At 36.6% G+C, this 24,754-nt stretch overlaps 1 protein-coding gene across 1 annotated transcript in view; it reads right to left on the bottom strand.

Annotated features, from left to right (window-relative positions):
* The window catches only part of HEATR5B (HEAT repeat containing 5B), a 73,086-nt gene that overhangs the window by 9,543 nt on the left and 38,789 nt on the right, over nucleotides 1-24,754 (bottom strand). The window contains exons 21-29 of the mRNA XM_005886085.2: nucleotides 21,728-21,872; nucleotides 20,165-20,404; nucleotides 19,195-19,446; nucleotides 14,090-14,271; nucleotides 10,808-10,876; nucleotides 6,470-6,649; nucleotides 3,882-4,119; nucleotides 2,660-2,914; nucleotides 353-480 (exon numbers count right to left, since the gene is read on the bottom strand). Coding sequence (XP_005886147.1) covers nucleotides 353-480; nucleotides 2,660-2,914; nucleotides 3,882-4,119; nucleotides 6,470-6,649; nucleotides 10,808-10,876; nucleotides 14,090-14,271; nucleotides 19,195-19,446; nucleotides 20,165-20,404; nucleotides 21,728-21,872 — 1,689 coding nt within the window. The remainder of the gene's footprint in view (nucleotides 1-352; nucleotides 481-2,659; nucleotides 2,915-3,881; nucleotides 4,120-6,469; nucleotides 6,650-10,807; nucleotides 10,877-14,089; nucleotides 14,272-19,194; nucleotides 19,447-20,164; nucleotides 20,405-21,727; nucleotides 21,873-24,754) is intronic.

Here is a 24,754-nt window from a genome sequence, read left to right as displayed (position 1 = left end):
CAGGCCGACGCTCTATCCACTGAGCCAAACCGGTTTGGCATGTTTTTGTTTTTATATCATGTCTTTGTTATTGTTTTATCATGTTGTTATTGTTTATTTACTAATCAATTTATATATTATTTTCATATACATTTTACTAATTTTCTTTCATCTCTGACACTTCTATTATAGGGAAAGGGCGAACAGCGATATTAAAATATTTCTTCTAATTAATTTCCTTTCAATGTGCACGAATCTGTGCATGGAGCCACTAGTTACTATATAATATTTCATATGTGAGAAAATTATCTTAAGATAAATATGGTGAAAACAAAGCATACAATTAATGATCTATTATAGAAATAGGCTGTACCTGATCTTCTGCAATATGGGTCCGGGCATAAGGAGAATCTAGCAAGGTATGTAAGGCCTGTAGACAAGCTGTAACATGTTCAGTAGGCTCCTCAGGTCTAGGGGAACAAAGGAACTGTATACTCACACCTGCAATGTACAAAATGAAAGCATTTGTCAATATAAAATACAATTACTTTGACACCAATTTTTTTTCTCTATATCTATTATTTTTACAAATTACTTTAAAATATATGTATTTTTTATTTAAGAGAGGAAGGGAGAGGGAGAGGGAGAGAGAGATAGAAACATTAATGATGATGCCCTAGCTGGTTTGGCTCAGTGGATACAGCATTGGCCTGTAGACTGAAGGGTCCTGGGCTTGATTCCAGTCAAGGGCACATGCCCAGGTTTTGGGCTCGATCCCTAGTAGGGGGCATGCAGGAGGCAGCCAATCAATGATTCTCTCTCATTACTAATGTTTCTAACTCTCTCTTCCTCTCTGAAATCAATTTAAAAAAACAAAAAAACAAAAAACCTATATATAAAAAAAAGAGAGAAACGTTAATGATGAGTAAGAATCATTGATCGGCTGCCTCCTGCACACCCCAAACTGGGGATCCAGCCTACAACCCAGGCATATGCCCTGACCGGGAATCAAACCATGACCTCCTTGTTCACAGGTCGATGTTCAACCACTGAGCCACACTGGTGGGCTTACAAATTACTTTTTAATATATATTTATTAATGCCTTAGAGTTCAAAATCGTTTTCAAAATAAGCAACCAAACTAACAGATTGTAGCTTTGCCAAAATTAGGTTAATAATCAAATTGGAGGGGGGGAATTCGAACGTCATCAGATTGATTTAGAAAATATTCTTTTTTTTTTTTGTTTCTAGGGCATTTAAAAATAATACATTAAGAATAATTTTATGATAACTTATAAAATTACTTTTCATTAAATGGTTTCCAAAAATTTTTTTTTAAATATATTTTATTGATTTTTTACAGAGAGGAAAGGAGAGAGATAGAGAGTTAGAAACATCGATGAGAGAGAAACATCGATCAGCTGCCTCCTGCACATCTCCTACTGGGGATGTGCCCGCAACCCAGGTACATGCCCTTGACCGGAATCGAACCTGGGACCTTTCAGTCCGCAGGCCGACGCTCTATCCACTGAGCCAAACCGGTTTCGGCCAAAAATTTTTATACCTACAAAGTTTTTAAGAGGTACGATGGATATCATGGACAACTGCTCTTAATTTGATAAGGGCGAGGTCATTGTTTTGGAAGACTGTCATATTTTCATTTATAAGATCTACTGACAAATTCTATAATTTCACATTACCAACTGTGTTCCTTTTCCCTCCTAGAAAAATATAAAATGGCTAAGAGCTTCAATAGAATGTATGACATCAATGAAGCAATTCTAAATTAAGATTTATTCCAATTTACTTTAACTTTGCATTTTATTATTTCCTCAAGGAACAATTTGTTAAGTGCCAAGTGAAAAAAATCTGTTATTGGAAAAAAAGTTTATTTTGCTTCTTGAAAATTATTCAATATTGCTCTGTTACTAAACAAGATGGCTAAATTTTTAGAGTACTTTTTAACAATTAAATTTTTAGATTAAAAATTTAGCTAACAACTTAGAAAATGTGCTTAAAATCCTCCTTTCCTTCTCTGAACTGCTATGTAAAACTTTTCATAGCTTTAAAATGAAAGATATAAAGGATTCCAGAATATCCCACACTAAAAGCCTCTTTGCCATATTAATTATTTTGAGCTGAAGGTACTTGAGAAATAGCAGGTGTAGAAAGAGCTCCCTGACCTCTTTGTACTCCAAAGCAGGTCATAGAAAGTCTACTGATAAAGGTGCCCTCCCTGTATCAGGAAAAGAACATTCTTATCACCAGACAGTGGGAATCTATGTCAAAATAGACCCATGTAAGTAAACCTACTAAATCAACCCTTATATTCCATTAGTTTCTCCCATATATTTCCTAGTCACTGTCCCACAATTTACTGCCCCTGGCCCAAACCCCTTTGATTTGTCACAGCTCCACAATTTATTGCTCTTTGTGTAAAATGGTAGACAAGATTTTGGGCCTAACAGCTACTTCAGTTCTTCATTTTCATTCTGAAGACTTCTGTGTACATGTAAAAATATTATATAACTTTGTATGCTTTCCTCCTGTTAACCTGTTTTATTGTGGGTTTAATTCTTGGACCAGCCACAGAACCTAAGAGGGTAGAAGGAAGTTTTTCCCTCTACAGATAAATTTTCAGAGTGATACATCTTGAAGTACATTAACATGATTCACCTACCTAAAATCAGATGCATCCTGTCTTTGTTAATTTCTGGTAAAGACTTAGCACTAGGCATTGCTCCTGATGCTTGGTTTAAATTGACGGACGCAGGACGTTTTTGTAAACCAGATACGGCAGCTGCTTCTGCTGACTCTGAACATGTAAATCCTGTGCTGTTTAACCAAAGGGCCACTGCATGGAGAATTGGGGCCCAGGAATTCCGGTAGTGAAGTCTAGCTGTATCAATGGTCTCGGGAGTATAAAATGCTCCACCTATGAAACAATCAAATCAATCAAAAACATTACTTGTATTCTAATTGTTCACTCACTTATGTACAACTAACTAAAAATACTCATTGCATACTGTCTTAGTCCATTCAGACGACTGTAACAAAATACCACAGATTGGGTGGTTTATATCAACAAAAGCTTATTTCTCATAGTTCTGGAGGCTGGAAGTCCGAGACCAGGGTGCCAGCATGGTTCACTGAGGGCCCTCTTCCTGATTCACCTTTTTGCTGGGTTCTCACATGCTGGAAGGGGCTACAGAGCATTGGGGGGGGGGGGTCTCTTCCTTTGAGGGGGTCTCTTTATATGGACACTAATCCTATTGATGAGGGCTCCACTCTCACAACATAAGCACCACCTCCTAATACCCTTACAATGGAGGTTAGGTTTTAGCAAGGAATTCTGAGGAGACATAAACATTCAGACCACAGCACATACAAAAGAGCATCCCTACCCTGTGGCCACAGGCTTCCTCTTCATTGTTGCCAGAGACACATAAAACCCTTATCACCTTCTCTTTTTGTCATAGCCAGGGAACTATGTTGCTTCTTTCTTTTTTCCTTTCTTCTGCCATTCTTCCCTGCACCTGTTTTCAGTACCAAACTGAGGACTTCCTTGCCTGTCCTTGCACACGTACACTGACCAGCTCAGCAATATACTTCATCATGTTTTTGCATAATTACTTGTTATGCATAGTTATTTAGAATACCCTAACTCATAGTTAGCACTATGATAGTGAGAACATTTTTGCTTTGGCTAACAAGTAAGTTTAATGCTCTATATGAATTCACAAATTCAATATGGCGAACATGCTCTAAGTGAGAGAATGCCAAGCTGAAGTTCACAGAAATTTAAGATGTTATTATAACTGTTGCTTAGCCTCCACCAATTCCATTTTGTTTAATTACTACTCAGAACTCCATAAAAGCATAACTCTGAATGCAGTACTTACCATCTGGGGGGAGCTGGCTGGCAAATTCAGCTGGTAAAGTCAGAAGTGCATAGTCTTTTAATGCTGCTAACCACAGGCGGCTGAGTGTGGGCAGTTCAGGTTGTACAAGTGTTATTAAACTATCTGGTGGTAGTTCATCTATGGTACCATAATCATCATCATCATCGTCAGTATTTTTAATTGCTCTTTTTGGTTTCGACTCTGCTTCCTTTTTAATATTCATAGCAACCACATATACCTAGTAAGATTGTATCAGGAGGAGAAACAAAGCATAATTTTTAAGAACTTTTGAAGTTGTTATGATTACATAGTTAAATCATAAAAAATAATTGGATATAAATCCTACAGAGTATACAACCTGATGATCTCCTGATAACCTCAAAAGAATAATTCTAGCTGCTTTGGATGCAATCTTTTTCATTGATCTGACTTCTGACTAGTATTCCACTCACGGCATATTCCTTAGTAGAATCCTCTGAATTTTTTCTGGCTTCTCTTGTTCTACTTTACAAAGCCCCCTTTTATGTGTTTTTCTTCTTTTTTTTTTTTTTTACCATACGGCACAATTTCCTGTTTACTGCCTCCACTTTCACAGACTTATTAGATACAATCCAGCATTCAAAGAAAATGGCTGAGGGGAGAAGAGGTCAGAGAAGGGATTTCCATAAATATCCTTCTAACCCCCTTCTTACATATCCTTAAGTGATATTTAGCAATCCAGTCTTTACAACAGATAGCTAAGCCAAGAATATAATTTACTAGTGACATATAATATCTGTATCCTTTCTCTCCACTTTTTAAAATCAAAAAGATGTATACTTGCAACTTCCTAAAACATAACTTTAAAGATTCCTCTTTGTTGAAGTTACTTTTGTTTTCTTTGTCTTTGTACATACATTTAGGCTTTGGCAACTGACACATAACAAAGCTGAATCACACATCAACGAAAAAAGAAAAAAGGGGGGGGGGGGAGCAAGAGTATAGAGTAAGAAAGAAAATTGTACCAGGTAAAAATCTTGAGAAAATTGATTTCCCCTACACGGTGATATCTTCGTTGTACTCAATGAGGAAGTCTATGTATGTGTGTATACACTGTAAGCTTCTTGATGGATGGCAGGGTCTTATCTCTATTCCTACAATGAACACACAGCTACGGTGCAGTCATTCTAAGTTCTAGACAATAATTACAGGAAACAATGAATCTTCATTTTTGAGAAAAAGCATTCTTTAACACTGCAATGATCTGTAATAGTTACAGTCAGTCAGAAATACTAACCCTGAATATTTAGAAACAGAAGCCAATTAATTTTTGATGTAATAAGGACTTTGGATCTCAAGCTATAAATGTATCACATTCATATTTTCTAGTGGTTTTAAATTGCTTACCCCATATTTATTATTATATAGACATTTTACGAAAACCTCTCATAAGCACTGCAGTATATTTAACCATTCACTCATCAAATCCTTACCAGGTACTTATTTTTGCCTCGTATTTGCTACTGTGGTAGGACCTGAGGCAACAAAGACAAATAGTAGTACATGGTTTTAGCCTTCCATGAAGTCGCAGACTAATATAATGAAAGGGGAGTGAAAAAAGGGCTAAAAAAAGGAATGTTTTTAAAACTTGTTTTTAATGATCTATCTTCCCCACTTTACTACACTCAGTGCCTAGGCACAGTGCCTGGCAACTAACAAACACTAGGTGATTTGTGTAATGAATGAATGAAACTCAGATGCAGAATTGAGTCTGCTTTTTTATTTTACTTATACTTCTAATTTTTGTATTTTTCTTGTGTAATATCTAACTAGAAAAATAAGCCCCCCAAAATGTTTCTATTTACTTAATACCATCATCTCTGACCAGGTCACATGTTCCCAGAGACAACGAGCTATTAAAAAACAAAATGGGGGGGGGGGAGAGCAATGGGGGTAAAAAGGGCACATATGTAATACTTTCAACAATAAAGAGTTTTAAAAAAACTAAAGAAAAACACACAAATATCCCCTGCAACCTGCAGCCTGGGTACCAATGAGTGGTGGCAAGTCTCCTGAAATTTGATCAAACAAAAAACTCTTGGCCTAAATTATTTTCTATTATTTGTATTTGTATGTTTTCCCTGCCTAATGCCCCCATAGTAAGTACAGAGAGCCCTTCCTCAATATAGAAGTTTTTACAAAACTCATTAAAAATATAATACTCAAAAGATTTATGAGAGTTCTTTTGAGATATGAAAGAACAAATATATTTGATATAAAGGTCAGTTTTAAAAAATAAAAAAATCAGCCCATCCTGCATGGCTCAGTGGTTGAGCATCAATCTATGAACCAGGAAGTCACAGTTTGATTCCCGGTCAGGGCACATGTCCGGGTTGCAAGCTCGATCCCCAGTGTGGGGCGTGCAGGAGGCAGCTGATCAATGATTCTCTCTCATTGATGTTTCTATCACTCTCCCACTCTTCCTTCCTCTCTGAAATCAATAAAAATATATTTAAAAAAATAAAAACAGATTTTTTTTTAAACCTATAAGAAAAGAGACATGTTTTCTCATACATGGAGAAACAGTTCAAAACAACAGGCACAGTTACCTCTGCCCAAGCTTTAAGAACAGCCAGTTTCTCCATGGTCGTGGCACTCTCTCGGTACAGCTGGCTGGAAGATCCTTTTCCAGCCTGAACTTTGTCCAGAGAAGAAACAAGCAGATTGTGTACTCGACGAAGATCATTGAGGTCACTGACAACTCCACTTCCAATCCATGTACTACACACCTAGCCAAAGAAAATTTTAAAATTGTTGTATAAAAATATTAACATTTAATATAAAATATATTTTTTTCCTTGAGGGAAGAAACACAAAACAAAACCAATAAACAAAACAACAAAAACCACAAAGCTATGCTTTAATATTAGTTTTAATAACTAAACAGCAAGTATGGAATTTATTGTACAATGATGTGGAAAATAAAACAGTATTTACTTGTCATGTGTCCATTGTCTAATTGGACAAAAATTTTACCAGAAAAGATTTTCCATCTAAATCAGGTCAGTTGTGAACAATTCTTCAATTCAACAACATTTCTGTTTACTATAAGCAAAGGGTTATTCTGGGTACTATGCGATTTTTTTTTAAGTAAAGGGGAAAAAAATCTAGTCCCTGTCCTCAAGAAAGAAAACAGATTGAATGAACCCATGAGAACATTTACGACTACAATACTACACTTAAAAAAGGAGGGAGAGATTAATTCTGGCAGGAAAAATGGGAATGTTTAGATATCAGGAAGGTTTGTGTGGATAGATATAGGGGAGTTATTACATGGGGGAAGAACTAAGAGTAGGAAAGTTAACTGAGATCAGATTGTAGCACAATTTAAATTCCATTAGAACTGAATGCAGACTTGTTCTGTAGGTAATCATGAGTTTCCAGGGCTTCTGAGCAGGGGGATATTATTAGAACTGTGCTCCAGTAGAAAGCCTGCTCCAGTATTGATGCATAGAATGAATGTGTATAGATAGTAAGCAATGTGTTCAGTTAAGTGACTATTACAATACTATGAAACAGAGATGACAGTGATCAAACTGGGAATGGAACAAAAAGGGAGAAGCATCAGGGAAAGACTTGGAAGTAGAAATCACAAGGTTTGGAAACCCATTAAATATTTTTAGGGGGTGGGGCACAAAGCTATGCAAAAAGGGCGAGGAATAAAAAATTGCCAAATTTTGATTGCCAAAGCTGTTAAGGAAGGAAGGTGATACTGCTTAAGAGAGATAACATAAGAAAATAGAAAAGTTTGGTGATGAGAAGTTAGCATGATCTTGGTGGTGAACATTTTGACATGCTGAGTTCAAAGTACCAGTTAGAGACCCGGGAAAGACATTCAGCAGGCGACTAGAAACTTGGGTCTGGATTTCAGGAGCAAGGACAAAGGTAACTCTGTAGACCTGGGAATGCTCCACACAAAGGTTATAACTAAAGCAATGTTACTAGGTGAATTTGTTCAAGAATTGATGTGCTTAAAAAAAGGCCTTGCCCTGGACGGGTAGCTCAGTTGATTGGAACGTCATCCCATATACCACAAGGTTGCAGGTTTGATTCCCGGCCAGCACTTACCTAGGTTTCAGGTTCAATTTCTAGTCAGAGCACATACGGGGGAGGCAACCAATCTATGTATCTCTCTCACACTGATGTTTCTTTCTCTCTTTCTCTCTTTCTCTCTCTCTCTCTCTCTCTCTCTCTCTCTCTCTCTCTCTCTCTCTCAAAAATCAATCCTCAGGTGAGGATTTAAAAAAAGTCTTAAGGGCAGACACAGGGTAAATAGTTCTACTTAAGGGACAAATGGAGTAAGAATAAGCAATGAAAGAAATTGAAAGACTAGAAATGCAGAAGGAAAACCAGGTAAGTGTGGTGATAACTGGAGCCAAGTGAAGAATGTCAAGAGGAAGGGTGGTCTGGTAGTGCCAGCTTTATTCAACAATTACAAGTCCTCACTTTCTTACCTGAAATCCTTGGGCCAAGACATGTTTCACAGTTCACAACATTTTGGTAAAAGATAACAAGGGACATGAACCTCATTAAGAAAGACAACAAGCAAGGTGTGTGGGAGCACCTCATAATTAACATGGATATTTCGCGAGTGAAAGATAGTACGAGTCACACTGAAAGAGATTAACCAATACTCCAGTCTCACTCAGCTTCACGTCAGGGCCAAATGAGTACAGTCAGCTCAGGTTTTGCTATAAAACAAATTATGCAAAAGCTTTTGGCTTTCAGAGCATTTGGATATTGAATCATGGTTAATGGACTGTGTGCCTATATTTAAAACTTTTTAAAAGTTGAGAATAAATATTTATGTAACTATTATATTCTTATAATCTTATTCTCAAAGGATTCAAACTAAATTGAATAAAAATTAATAAGGATATTTTAATATTATCAATCATAAACATACTGATGGCAAAATAAAATGCCAGTCAAAACAATGTTGAAAACATGACATTTAAAGTGAAAAAGATTAACTATAAATATGAGAATAAAGAGTTGTTATTCTAAGGAAACAAAACATACTGGAGAGAGCTGATAAATATTTCTGCAAAATTTGGTAAAAATATAACTAAAAGTTGGGGAAAATTGTAAAGATTGAGACTTGGCACTAAGTTTACATTGCAAAAACCTAAGTACATTTTTCACTTTAAAGAACATGAAATTAGAAATTGCAGATACTGCAATAGGGCTTGGTTTACCCAGAAAGACAAAGCAGCACTGAATCAGCAAAATCATAACCAGAGAAAAGATCTTGGACTTGCAGCAAAAGAGTGGTGAATAAGTGCACATTTATAAGTTTTAAGCTGAAGTCAATATTTAAAGTATGTAATATGTTATGATTTCTACTCTGCTTGAAGTAATGTTTGATTAACCCACTGATTAATCCCCAATTGCGTTACATCTGAAGGTCTTCCTATAATATCGAAGAATTACCCTGATTTCCAGGTTTAATGTTACATTTATCTAGTAAACAAGCTGGGATGCCATGTTTCATGATCTGCCTGAAGCCAAGTCCTTACTAGCCCTTAAGGAAACACCTCTTCAGGTGTTTCAAAACTAGGGTTTCTTCCAGAAACAGAAGGATAGGAGGTCAAAAATGTATGCCTGACACTAGAGAAAAAGAAACTGCTTATTGGAAAAGCAGCTAGAGCCACATAAGAAATAAGATGCTTAAGGCAAATTCACTAACAGGAAATTTTCATACTACTCACTCACAAAATAAAATTCTAATAGCCTTTTGCTTTTCTAATGATCAGGAACTTTGTAGCAGGTTTTCTCTAATTAAATACTCTGCTCTGAAACAACACTATGATATATTTATTTATACATGACTGTGATTTCTGTATGCCAAAGCAAACGACCTACTCTAACTCCAGGGTTTGTACTATGATCCCCAGACCTCTTTCTTAAACAAGGCTCCCTCTTCTCTCTCTGGTCTGCTGTTGGTGGGAGGAGTTCATTTCTCTGAAGGCCACCATTAAGACAGCTGGCTTCAGAAAAATAAGTCTTACCAATGGAAGGAAGAGGTAAATCCATTCAGCCACTGAGAGAACAAAGTCAGAATTTCCAATCATCATTGCAAAGAGAACATTCTCTGAGGATATATGTAGCTTATTTGTGGATTCTAAGCAATAATGACAGACCATAGTTTTGTACTCCTGAAAACTTGGAGAGAGTTGTTTCTATTCTATCCTTAAATAGATGAAGAATCTGATTTTCTGAAAGATTAGAGCTTAATGCATGAATCCTTTTTCAGGATGAGGCATAATAAAAAAGAGGAACTTACTAAAGGTATATCTCTTCAGATACAATAATGTAAGAAAATCCCCGGAGATTAATTTTGCAATGAAATATCCATACTGTGAAATTCTCTTTTGGATAATTTAATACCCAGAAATTTATAGAATTATTGCAGCCTATAGTCAAAGAAATCTTTTGTTATCTAATTGTCATTATTATACATGCTTTAATTATTCTAGATTTTGAGATCTTACATTTATTTTAGTCCCTCTTATGACTGTCATATTTCTGTTCACTTCTGGGTTATATAAAAGCTATGCATCCCAAAGTCATGTCCTCAGCTATGATAAAAAAAAGGGGGGGGGGATGTGATTAACAGTTTCTATATCATCATTTGATACAAAATAAAAAAGGAAACTGTTACTGCTATATTACCAAGATAAAAATAAATGGTTTTTTTTTGTTTTGTTTTTTGTTTTTTGCGTGTCATCCTTGCCCAAGGGCCATGCTAATCTTCTCTGTATCGTTCCAATTTTAGTATATGTGCTGCCGAAGCGAGCACTCTATCTTCTTTTTTGGAAGTGAAATTCTAAGATATCTATGAACTTATAGACCAAAGCCATACAAAACCCTATTTTTCTTCTTACCTGGCAAGCTTTTGCTATTATGTCTGATGGGGTATCTTGTGAAAAGGCTGGTCTTAGAGCAGCTCCCACCTAGAAAAATAGAATTTATTTTTAAAGTTAAGTAGTAAACAGTAAGCCTCTTTTTTTTCTTTGGAGATGAATACACACAAAACACAATTTTGTTCCTTCCTTTTTATTATCTCTCTTTCTCTCTCTCTCTCTTTTTAATTCTCACCTGAGGATATGTTTTTATTGACTTGACAGAGAGAGGAAGGAAGAGAAAGAAACATTGGTGTGAGAGAGAAAAATTGATGGGTTGCCTCCTATATGTGCTCCGACTGGGGATTGAACTAGAAACTTAGGTATGTGCCCTGACCTAGACTGGAACCCACATCCTTTTGATGCATGGGACAACACTCCAAACAACTGAGCCACCCAGCCAGAGCTATTAAATCTCTCTTTCTTTCCAGTTATGATAAACTCAACCATACCATTTTTTTTTGCTTTCCAGGAGGTTATTATTATTAAGTCTATATGAATACTATACCAAATAGGCAATGAATTTTGTTTATTTTTCCTTTGTTTTTGTTTAAGTGTAAATAGGATTTTCTGACAAAGTCAGATGTTCCCAGAGATAACAAAAAATTGCTATCCTTTTTTTTGCTTATATTTTCCTAAACATATTTCTAACAATATTTACTTCATGGGTGAATTTTATATAACTGGATCAATTCCTTTAAATAATTACTAAACATTTGTAGTCACTAAAAAAAAACTTAAGAGATTATTTCACCTCAAAAAGAGACGCTTTGCAGCCTGACCAATGTTGCTCAATGGTTGAGCATTGACCTATGAACCAGGAGGTCACGGTTCGATTCCAGGTCACAGCACATGCCCAGGTTGCAGGCTCAATCCCCAGTGGCTTGTAGGAGGCAGCCAATCAATGATTCTCTCTCATCATTGATGTTTCTATCTCTCTCTCCCTCTTCTTTCCTCTCTCTGAAATCAACACAAATTTTTTGTTTTTGACAAATTTTTTTTAAAAAAAGGAAGAAAGAGAGATGCTTTACCCTGGCTGGTGTGACTCAGTTGGGTGGGCATCCTCCCATGCATTGGGAGGTCACCAGTTCCATTCCTGGGAAAGAGCACATACCCCCGGTTGCAGGCTCAATCCCCAGGTAGGGGGCATGCAGGAGGCATGTTGCACTCTTGCACTGATATTTCTCTCTCCCTTCCTCTCTCTCTAAAAATCAATAAACTATTTTTTTAAGAGGGATGCTTTAAAAAAAAGGTTGTTCAAGAAATATTATTTCATATACTCTTGTTATAGGAATAAGTGAAGGGATTTGAGCTTTAGTTTTAATAAGCCAACATCAATCACAGATTCTTAGCTACATTAGATTTAATATGTATGAACTAAATAAAGAATTAAATGTAGTCAGCCCCTAGTTTGAGATTTCTTCCCTTTCACTAGAGATTCACTTGCTAAGGCATATCAACAGCACTTTGGAAATGAAGAGCCCCTCTCTGTGACTAAAGACACATGGCAATTAACTGCAGTATTAGCATTGCAATAATCAAATAATCGCAGAGCTGGTAAGTGGGTCCTGTACTGAAGGAGAATACTATAAAAGAGATTATTGGGCCGAAACCGGTTTGGCTCAGTGGATAGAGCGTCGGCCTGCGGACTGAAGGGTCCCAGGTTCGATTCCGGTCAAGGGCATGTACTTGGGTTGTGGGCACATCCCCAGTGGGAGATGTGCAGGAGGCAGCTGATTGATGTTTCTCTCTCATCGATGTTTCTAACTCTCTCTCTCCCTTCCTCTCTGTAAAAAAATCAATAAAATATATTTAATAAAAAAAAGAGATTATTGGGTCAACTAATAAAAGTAGAATATGACAGATTATATAAAAGTAGTATAGCAATGTTAAATTTGCTGAAATTGATAACTGTTCTGTGATTATGTAAGATAATGTTCTTACCCGCTGGAAATATAGACTGAAGTGTTCAAGGTAAAGGTACATGGTTTAAATCATTTACTTTTCAATGATTCAGAAATAAGAGAGAGAGAGAGAGAGAGAGAGAGTGTGTGTGTGTGTAGAGAGAGAGAGAGAGGAGAGACAGACACTATCAATGTTAAAGCAAATGAGGCAAAATTAACAATTGGCAGTTATAAGTAAAAGATATGACTTTTTTTTTTTACTATTCTTGCAACTTTTCTGTTTGAAATTATTTATAAACTAGAGGCCCGATGCACAAAATTCGTGCAAGAGTAGGCCTTCCTTCCCTCGGCTACCGGCACCAGCTTCCCTCTGGCACCTGGGACCTGGGCTTCCCTCCAGCCACTGGCAGGCACCCGGGACCAGGCTTCCCTACCAGCCCCGGCTTCATCCAGAGAATCGTCTGGTCTAATTAGCATATTATGCTTTTATTATTATAGATAAAAAGTTTAAAAAACACACAAAAGGACTTTATTCTAATAGGCTGAGTATTTGAGAGTAAACAATTGTATAAAGATTTTTGGTAGCCAGCTGGGCTCAAGTCTATAACTTCCTCACCTATACTTATGATGGGAAAACAATGGATTATACATATTCCCACTTTGTTTAGGTTTGAGCATAGCTTTTAGATAAGGTGTGGTATAGACAGAACCAAGATTTTGGTATAACCACATTAAAAAGAAAAAGTTTATTCTTTCCTTGCTAGCATAAGTTCTTTGCTTTTACATAACCTACTATTTTTTGGAATACATCTATTGTGCCTCATCTGAATAACTAATAAAGGGATAAATCTCATGAAAAAATGCATCCTTTTTAGAATTAAATAAAAAAATCTTTTGCAAGTATCTAATTCTTTCAGTAATATTTTATCTAATGTTATTAAAAGTTAATTTATCCTTCAGCATACAGGGCACAATTGCTTTTCATTTTTAAAAATGCTTATAAAGTCTTGATATGTAAAAATAATGGCAAGAAATCCACAATACTCTTTGAATGTTCTTTTTATCTTTTAAGTGGTATGCTAAATATGTAAACACAAGACAGCAAAGCCAAGCTAGAATTTCTATTCTAGTTTTATCACTAACATGCTATCGTGACTTAAAAATAGTGACAAGTTTTATACTATTGTTTCTGCAACTGTGGGTTGATTCAAACTATGTAACAGACAATGGCAGTAGAAATATGCCTTCTACCTGAATAAATAGGGTGCAGTTCCAAATACATTTTTCCAGGGAATCTTCACTCCTTTAATGATCACTCAAAAGATCAATTTTAAAATTTTAAATAAATAGAATATCTCACATTAGCTTGATACTGCTCCAGAATCACATGACCTGGAAATTCTGGCTCCGGTACAGATGCAAACTTCTTGATAATGTCTTCAAGTGCTTGGAGCCCAGCCATCCGCAGCTGGTTACTGTGATCAGTTGCAGCCATGAATGCCATACGAATCAGGTCAGAAAGATGAAGTACCAAGAGGTCATCTAAAAATAAAAATAGAAGGCAAAAGGAAAACTTTCCCAAAAATAAATATAATAACATAAAAACATGAAATGAGCCCTAACCGGTTTGGCTCAGTGGATAGAGCGTCAGCCTGTGGACTCAAGGGTTCCAGGTTCGATTCCGGTCAAGGGCATGTACCTTGGTGCGGGCACATCCCCAGTGGGGAGTGTGCGGGAGGCAGCTGATCGATGTTTCTCTCTCATCGTTGTTTCTAACTCTCTATCCCTCTCCCTTCCACTCTGTAAAAAATCAATAAAATATATTTTTTTAAAAAGAGAGAGAAAGCAGTGATACCACTTCCATTTAAAAAAAAATGAAATGAAATAAATTTGTTATAAAGCATTTGTGATTTACATATTTTAGCATGTTTAAAAATAACAGAGAAACACTTTCAAGAAAGCTTCCATATCATAATAGCTCAACAACACTGGTAAATTAATTACCATTACTTTCCCCAAAGGAGTCTGTGATTCTCTGAGAATAGGATTGGCAAACATTTTCTGTAGAGAACCAGATAGTAAATATTTTGGCTTGGCCAACCATATAATTTCTATAGCAACTGCTCGACTCTGTTATTATAGTATGAAACTAACTACTCACAGTATGTATACAGATGGGTATGTGGTGCAACAACAAAACTATATTTACAAAAACAGACTGTGGGCTAGATTTGGACTGCAGCCAAATCTAGTAGTTTGCCAACCCCTTTCTGGAAGACTTTTATAAGAATGAGATGTAGAAAAAAGATATATATTTTCCTTTTAGCCTTAAAGTAAAGACTGTCCTAACTGTGCCCTAAAAAAAAACCCTTAAAATCAGGTCTCAAGAGAATTCAAAAGGTATCAAGTAACTTAACTACAACCCAGAACGAAGTCCAACACTATTTAAAGAAATACAACAAAATATAGTACTAATTGCACAAAATTTGCAATGTATAGCACCTAATAAAAAATTACCAGGGGTGCAAATAAGCAGAAAAATATATCTCATAACAAGGAAAGGAAAGAAAAACACACACCAATGAATAGAAACAGGTCCAGAAATGAGAGAGATGACAAATTAGCAGACAAGAACCTCTATTATAAATATGTTGCCTATATTCAAGAAGGAAGAGAAAAACATAAATATAATAAAGAGAGAAATAAAAGACAGAGAAAACCACCAATGGGACTTCTAGAGATAAAGAAATATCTGAAATGAAAAATATGCTGGATAAGATTAATAGTGATTAGATACTGAAAAAGAAAATATCACTGAACTTAAAGACAGGCAACAGAAGTTATATAAAAAATTTATTGAGCTCGGGGACTTTATAAAATTCTTCAGGAGGCTACAAGAGTTGCACAGTCTTTTTGAAGCAGAGGCAAATCTGTGTGACTCAGCCTGATCCCCATTCAGCTACTATTTAAACAGGTTTTTCTTGTTATTGTTCTTGTGAAGGTTTTAAGACAAGCATCTTCCAGTTTTTTTCATGTGTCCACCCAAAATGCCAATTTTAGAATCTTAAATTTAAAAAAAAAATCAATTGGTTTGGGGAAGGGAAGCAAAAAGAATTGAGGGGGGAAAAAACATTTGGCTACAAGACCCCAAATGCTTTCTCATCTAAAGGAGGCAAAAACACACCATCAATAAAAACTAGTTATAATAAACTATTTCCAGGACTTGAGAGAAAATTTCCACGACAGAAGAAACTGAATTAAAATGGGCATATTAATATTATGCCAGCCCAAAAGTAAATAAAAGGACCCATTATTCCTTCTGCACTCTCTGTCACTTAATTTATAAGGTCCAGAACTATATCAATCTACCAACCAAAATTGTTCCTGAAATTAAAGTGCTGTTGTTTCTCTACATAATCTCTACCTCCAACCTTTCTCAAATCAGTACCTTTATCTTTTTTCCAAATCCAAGGAAATGAACTCCTAAAGAGGCATAGTGGGAATAGGGACTGGGCAGAAACTCCAAAATGGGAAAAGAATTAGCAGGCTGTTAGAAGTTTATTACATCTGGAGTAGTAATTCCCTACAACTAAAACACAGTAGATCAAAAGGGAGACAGGGATAATACAGGAAGAGTCTAGATAGGACTCACATTGAGTCTATAGTTTCTCACACCCCCTCCCATGACTGTTCAGAATGGCACAGTGGATGCTGGAAAGGATACTGTTTCAATCAAGCAGAACAAAGCATGTTAGATAGTGAAATCTAGGTTGTGGAGCTGTTATACCAGCTTACTATCCAGCTACCAATGTGAAGTGCCCAGGAAGCAAAGAAAACATGGGCAATTTGGCCACCCACACCATCCACACTGTGAGCAATCCTATATAATATAAGGGTAATATGCAAATTGACCCTAACAGCAGAATGACCCGTTGCTATGATGTGCACTGACCACCAGGGGATAGACTCTCAACACAGGAGCTGCCCCCTGGTGGTCAGTGTGCTTCCACAGGGGCAGCACTGCTCAGCCAGAGACTGGCTCATGACTGGCCAGTGCAGCGGTGGTGACAGGAGCCTCTTCCGCCTCCACGGCAGCGCTAAGGATGTCCCCCGAGGGTTTCCGGGCTGCCAGAGTGATGTCTGACTGCCAGCTTAGGCCCGATCTCCTGGGGAGCAGGCCTAAGTTGGCAGGTGGACATCCCCCGACGGTTCCCAGACTGCAAGAGGGCACAGGCCAGACTGAGGGACACACACACACACCCCGCCCCCCAGCGCACGAATTTTTGTGCACCAGGCCTCTAATGATATATAAGCAAACAAACCTATGGAAAAAACACTCAGGGAAAAGGAAGATTCTAAAGATTCTACACAAAACAGAAATTAGAAAAATTTTTGTCAAATTTTTAGAAAATCATTTGTCAGTCCAATAGGATGTAAAAAATACCCATGGCTGTTATTTTTCTGGAATAAGAAAGGAAAACCATAAAGAGTGAAAATAATTTGAAATAATAGCGGTGGAAAAAATATAGAAGAATTAAAGGAAAACTAAAAACACAAAAAAAGGCTTCAGATCCACTATGGAAGGAGAAAAGAGTAAAACATGATCAATGATATAAAGGAAACACTTGTGAGGATCTCTGAGAATGCAGGCAAAAACACAACAAGTTATAATAGTGAGATAAAACAAGAAATACAAAGTAAGAAAGACTATTTAAGGATGTTTACCATTCCTTAAATATAGCATGAACACTTATCCTTCCATGCTTTTACAAATTCTAACCTCCTATGCTTATAATAAATCAGTGTAGTAGGCAGAATAATGGTGTCCAAATACTTACATGTCCTAATCCCTATAACGTGAATATGTTACCTTCCATGGCAAAAGGGACTTTGCAGAAGTGATTAAGGTTATGGATCCCCAAATGGGAACATGATCCTAAATTGTCCATGTGGGCCAACTTAATCACATGAGTCCTTAAAAGCAGAGCACCTTAACTAGCTGCAATCAGAGAGAAAAAGATGTGATGACTGAAGAAGGATCACAGAGATTCAATCTTGCTGGGAATGAAGACAGAAAGGGGCCACAAGCCAAGGAATGCAGGTGGCCTATAGAAACCAGGGGGTGGGGGTGAGGCAGGAGGGGAGAGGAGAGGAGAAAATGGCCTCCAGAAAAGAAAGCAGCCCTGCCAACACCTTGATTTTAGCCCAGTGAGTTTCATGCTGAACTTTCTGACATAAGAACTATAAGTCAGTCAATAAATTTGTGTTGTTTTAAGCTACTAAGTTTGTGGACATTTGTTATATAGCAGCAATAGACAACAAATACAACCAGCCTCTTCTACCTGGAAAACCCTTTCTCTGCCTTTAAAGCCTAGTTTCAAAATTACATAATCTGTGAGGTATTCCCTGGCTCTTCAGGATACGAATGCTACTCTTTTATGTTCACAAAGCACTCTATCATACCACATTTGGGACATATAATTATGTGACAAGTCTGTCTCTCTGTCTCTACACTAAAAGCTCTTCAAGGGTATGGACTATGTTCTCTTTTCTTCTGTGTATCCCCAGTATGTAGCAAAGAACAGGATTCAGTAAATATTTGATGAATGATGACATGAGAAAGACAGTGTTTATGACATTTCATGCTTTGCTGGTACCCTATATTCAGATTCACATTTTATACATGGGGCATGATGTTTTACTTTTTGTTTTTTAATCCATTTGTAAGCTCTGCTGATCCTTAAACACAACACAGTAAACTGAAAGGCATTATGTATAGACTTCAATATTGTTGATATATAAAATTTGTCTCCAGATATTTTAAAAATGACTAGGTGCTGAGAGACAACAGGATAAGATATGGAGTTTGTTACTGCACAGCTCTCAGCTTGTCTGGGTCTCCAAATTTGTAAAATGAAGATATTAGACCTCATAATCTCTTTGTAAATTCCTCATTAATATCTAATCCAGGAGATATATGGTACAAAAAGCTTATAAAACATTAAAAACCCATGAGGGGTTTCAGTAATAAACAATTTTCACCTTTTCAAAAATACCTAATAGCATTTCTGAAATCTAAGAGTTTGAAATTCACCAAGTCAGTCCTAAAGTCTGACATTCTCCATGCTGAGGACTGCAGAACTCAGGTTATACATCTTAAAGATTTGTCATTTCTGTAAAATACAGTGCTAATCTGAAAATTTTAACATTGAAGTGTTAAAACTAGGACAATGTACTAAGGAAACGTAAGTTACTGCCATCGTTATCCTTAGGACAAATGAGATCAATAGATGAGAGAGAGAGAGAGAGAGAGAGAGAGAGAGGGAGAGAGGGAGGTGGGAGAAAGAGAGAAAGGAAGGGAAAGAAAGGAAGAGAAAATAAAAAAGAAAGCTACAGCCTAAAGCAGTAAAATACTGTAAACCTATAAAAATACTTTGGGAAAAGAAGTACTGATTTTAAATTTACTTGTAGGGTTTCGTAGTTTAGCAGAACGTGCCATGGCAAGATCAAAGTGAGCCTGGTCTGCATTTTCACACAGATTGATGATTCGACACAGGCAATCAGCAGCAAACACCCGCGTGGCCCACCGAGGTGCCACAAAAGGCTTTGATTTATCTTCTTCGCCTAGTGTGGTAAACATGATATCATCGTCCATCTCATCTTTCTTTTCAGATTCTTCATCTTTTCCACTACCTAATGGAGTTGCAGTGCTCATATCTGTAACAAAAATAAAAGCATATTATAACAACCTTAGAGCAAAAATGATACTTTACAAAAAACATTGTTAGAAGATTTCTAATTTTTTAAAAAAGTTCTCAATCCTTTGACAACAGTAGAATTGGCAAGCTTTCTTTTTTAAACAATTAAGCAAAAATCAAGAAAAAGATAACATAAAAGTATCTCATATATTTCACTAGCTTAACATACTGTGCTATCCACAGAATAACCTGGGATTTTTATATATGAAAATTTAGTTTGAACATAGTCATTTTTCAAGAAATAAAGAAGTTCATTAGTTTGTAATATAATCTTCAACATTTTTATAGATCAGCGGTTCTCAACCTGTGGGTCGCGACCCCTTTGGGGGTCGAACGACCCTTTCACAGGGGTCGTCTAAATACATCCTACGTATCAGATATTTACATTATGATTCATAACAGTAGCAAAATCACAGTTATGAAGTAGCAACGAAAATAATTTTATGGTTGGGGGTCACCACAACATGAGGAACTGTATTAAAGGGTCATGGCATTAGGAAGGTTGAGAACCACTGTTACAGATATTTAGATTAAAATTATAAGTATTTTAAAATGTAAGCTCAAGGTAAAACCCTAATCTTTTAAGACTGATATATTGAGGTATTTTAAAATGTACATATCAGAAGTAAAATAATTTTCATTATTTTGATAACATATTTTATATATTAAATACATACCACTAGAAGCTGCCAGGACATCTTTACAAAGCATTAGCCAGTGGGAAAGTTTTTCTACAGCCAGTGATGAAAGCATATGTCCCAAAGTATCATGAATATCAGAACACAATTTTCTATCTGTCTCCCGGTCTAGCATTCCAAAAAGAAGTCCCTCCAGACCCGTTTCTGTTATATTAACACCTTGGTGCCGGCAGTGAATATCACTCTGAGAACTTACTCCAGGTGCAAAAGAACTGACATCTGAAAAGCAAGTTTTACAGATGAACTTGTATAAGATTTTGCTGTATATTGTAGGTAATTATGATAAGAAGTAAGGCTTAAATGTAAATTCACAATAGCAACAAAACCAGCTATATATACAATTTATCTGTGGTCTCCTGTTTATATATCTTCAGGATCAGAATTTAATCTGACAATTCAAGGTAAAACCCTAATCTTTAAGACTGATATTCTGAGGTATTTTAAACAAATCTCACAAAATGCTCAATGAAAATATTTTATTCTAACAAGGGTGGGAAAGAGAGATTTTCTAAATAGATTTAATTTAATGGACTGAAAAAGTGTTCACTATATTTGTTGGAAAAACAAGTTGAAACTTACTTGGTCTTATTGTCCAGAATTTAAAAAATCTATAAATCAGAACACAAATTATAAATGGATTACATCCTAAAAGTTCATTTAATATTTGGAAAATCCTTTCCAAGAAACATACAATAAAAAAAATAATACAGTTATAGAATAGTAATAAAGTTCTTGCTTTTTCTAAAAATACTTTTATTCTCATACACAGCAGAAATAATAAAACTGGTAGCCCTAAGAATGAATACATTATGCTTGTTAATGGAACTCTCATTATACTATGCTAAAATTGAAGTTATTCTGGTGTCTGATTAATCCCCAAGCAACTTCTATGCATTAGAAAGTCTTACAAGCAAAAATTTTCTCTCACAACAGGGGAAATATCTCTGTCAATTAAGCTCTGAAAAAGTTCCCAAGCCACCTATCCCTAGAGAGTGGAAGATGAGCTATGAATTCAAGCTATACTAAAACTAAACCCTCCCATAAAGCAGCAGAAAGAAAAGAAGAAGGCAAAGATTTACCTTTTACTATCAGAGCATCTACCAACAATTCATAGATTATTGGTTACTTTGACCTTATCTCTCAAAGGAAAAGTTGGATCACAAAAAGTTAACTATTGTCAAAGACTGGAGTCTTTCAAAAGAGGTAATTTCTCTTTTCAGAAGTCTATTAATGACACCAAGCAATATCCCCAGAGTTAGTCACCCTTTATACAGTGAAATAATTCTCAAAGGATGGCAGTATTCAGCTAGTAAATGGTATTTTTCTAAGCTACGAAATCTTTTAAAAGGTAAAAATGTAAAATTACCAAGAAAACTACATTGGAATTTTTAAGGTGGTAATGATTTTATTTTATTTAAAAGAATAAGAAAATTGATCATATTTTTTGATCAAATAACAAAAAAATGTTATTTAATAAGTAATACTCATTTGAAATGTTCGAATATTTAAAGGAAAAGAATACTGACTGGTAAAATTACTTACTAGCACCGCTGCTCTCTTTGTCCCCTGCACTTTTGGCTAGGCTCATGGCATATTCACAGACTTCAGCTGCTTCTCTTTGTGCAAGCTGCCGGAGACAAGCCACTGCTGCTCGTCGAAGTAACAAATGGGAACTACATAAGTGAACCTAGAAGCCATAATAATTGTAGACATTTTTTTTTAAAAGCTGTAATTGTACTTGCCTCATGAAGGTATATAAACACCTAACTTGTGAAGAGGCTCTCCATTTAACAGCCTCAGCTGTTTAAATAACATCCTTATATAATAAAGATGTAATATGCAAATGGTCATTAAGCCATGAAGCGTAATGTCTGACTGCGTAATGACTGGATCACGGATCAGCAGGAGGGTGGGGTAGTGAGCTACAAGCAGGCAGCTGAGAGCTACAGGACGGGGCAGGGCAGCAAGCTATGAGGGGGCAATGTGGTGGAGGGAGCTACAGGAGGGCGGGGCAGCGGGAGAGCTACAGGAGGGCAGCAGCAAGCTACTGGTGCACGGATTTGTACACAGGGCTACTAGTAGTCAAATAATGGACTTTTAGAAAAATAATAATACCAATAAAATATATAAAGAACATTTCAGTAGCTAAAGTAACTGTCCCAAGACCTGAGCACTAAATATCATACAAATATACCTAATAAAATTCTAGAAGGATCTTTTGCATATCTTATTTTACACATGGCCCTACTAAACTTTGTCTTCTAAACTTTTTAAGTGTATAGAGATTAAATATAGTGAATGAAAATTTAGGGGGCAGAATGCACAGTAAAAACTGAAAGCAAAGGAGGGTATTAATTAAAATTCTAAAAAAAAAAAAAATCAACCAAACAAACATCTGAAAAGAATTGGAAAATGTAGCCATTTGGTATGGAATTTTTTTTAACTTCAAAAGTTCCTGAAAGAATCAATATCGTATACTTAATACATAAAGTATGATTAAGAGCTCAGGCTCTGGTTGCCAGATTGGATTTGAATCCTGGCTCTGTCACTTATTCCTGAGTGACCTTAGATAAGTTACTTATCCTCTCTGTGCCTTGTTTGCCCATATATAAAGTGGGGATAGTAATTCTTCACAGTGTGACATGAACATTCCTGTTGTCTTTTGTCATACATGTGCATGCATTTCTGTCAGGTATTTACTTAACAGTGGACCTGCTGGGTAATAGTGCAGTCACATATTCAACTTCTATAGATTATGCCTAACTATTCTCCAATAAAGCTTCTTTTCCCCTCCTTACATTTCACAAAACTCAGGAACAGGAACATTGCTTGCTCCTACATCAGACCTCCACCTTCCAATAAAAATCCCTATTATTTTACACTTTATGTCATCTTGCTATCTCTTCTTGTATCTACCATCCTCAACTAGTGGACACCCTGCTCTGTCACTGACAACTTGGGCATTCAGCTCAAGTCTTTCTCTCACTGACATCTCCTACAATTACCTATAGACATCAATGCCTATGTGCAGAATAGTCAGTCAGGACATGGTACAACGAGCAATTAATAATTCAATAGAAAGGAGCATGGAGTTTATAAAAATCTAAATTGATTCCACGAATACAGATGAACCTATGTGTAGATTATTTTTCAGAGAGTGTCAAAAGATCTGGTAATGGAAGGGACTTCTATCAATATGGAAATTGGACAGCCACTTGAATGGCCCTTTTTCTCATCTTATCCTACCACGCCATCTCCTTCCCACCAGCTGCCTGTAATCTCACTACTTACTTTTTAAAAGAGTTTCAGGAAAGAGTTCCAACATGCCTTGTAATAAAACCCTTGAGGTTCTACTAAGGAAATAGGTTTGGAGACATAATGCTGTGTTAACACAAAGGAAGTTCATTGCATTCCCTGTGGCTTACGGATAACTGCCACTGAGATAAAGAAAGTCATGTTATTACTTTCCCAGGTCCTCTTAAATGTGTTCTAGCACATAAGGTCAACCCCACAGTATAATTACCTTTAAGGAGAAAAAAAAAGGGGAGAGGAACCAGATAATTTGTGGAGTGTGTGTCTGCATCTCCATCATATTTGTCAGTTGTCTACCTAAGCTTCAATCCTGTAACCAGTTCACCTCACTCATTTGGTGCCATCTATGGCCTCAGAGCTTGGGCATTAGACCATGGCTTTTGCCAGGATGTTTCATATCATGTTGAAGAATTAAATTTAGTGCACATTCTAGTTAACTATTTTCTTTGCATATGCTCGTTGTAAACATTGTACATTTGGTTTCTGCTTTGTGGCACACTCAAACTCCTTCATAATCTGGAACTAATTCAGTTCCCTGTGGTGAAACAGGAGGAAACTTAGTGGAGTAGAGCTAAATATACAACATGAGATCTAATATCATGGCCTTCCAGTTCCTTCACCACATTGTGGATAACCTTCTCTTCCCTTTTCTCAGCAGTATCTTCCCATGGTTGCATCTATTATACCTTTCCTTCTCCCTATATATCAGCCTCCCTCCTGTCGTTGTCTTTCTCCCTTATCCAAATGAAATTTCATAATCCATTGTTAACTTCCTCACTTCCTTCATCCTGCTGTCATTTAATGAATCAACTTGGCCAAAGCCCAGCTATGAATGTATCAAAGTATCTGGCTGCTCAAAGCCTGCACCCAAGTTGTTTACAGGTGCTGAACAAATTCTCACAACAAGGTGAACTGGTACCATCATAAATCACACAATGGAGCCAAAGAGGCCACACTGATCTTGTATTTCTCCATATACTCCCAACTCCCACGTCCCATTCTCCTCAAACTTCTGGCCCTCCTCCCAACCTATACCTACAATCATCCTCTCCTCCTTTCTTTACGTTGCACTGGAAGAGCTATCTACTTATGCCCTGGAAACTCTATCCCATTAGAAACCTTGAAAAAAAAAATATATATATATTTCCATGCCGTCAGCAGGTGCGACTGGGGCTGGTGCCGTCAGTGCATAAAAGTAGCGGCGGTGGGAGCGAGGCTCCCAGCAGACAGGGGCCTGGGGGTGCAGCGGAGGGGCCG

The sequence above is a fragment of the Myotis brandtii genome, unplaced genomic scaffold, assembly GCF_000412655.1.
Source record: "Myotis brandtii unplaced genomic scaffold, ASM41265v1 scaffold958, whole genome shotgun sequence".
Taxonomy (NCBI): domain Eukaryota; kingdom Metazoa; phylum Chordata; class Mammalia; order Chiroptera; family Vespertilionidae; genus Myotis; species Myotis brandtii.
This window is presented reverse-complemented; position numbering and strand designations above follow the sequence as displayed.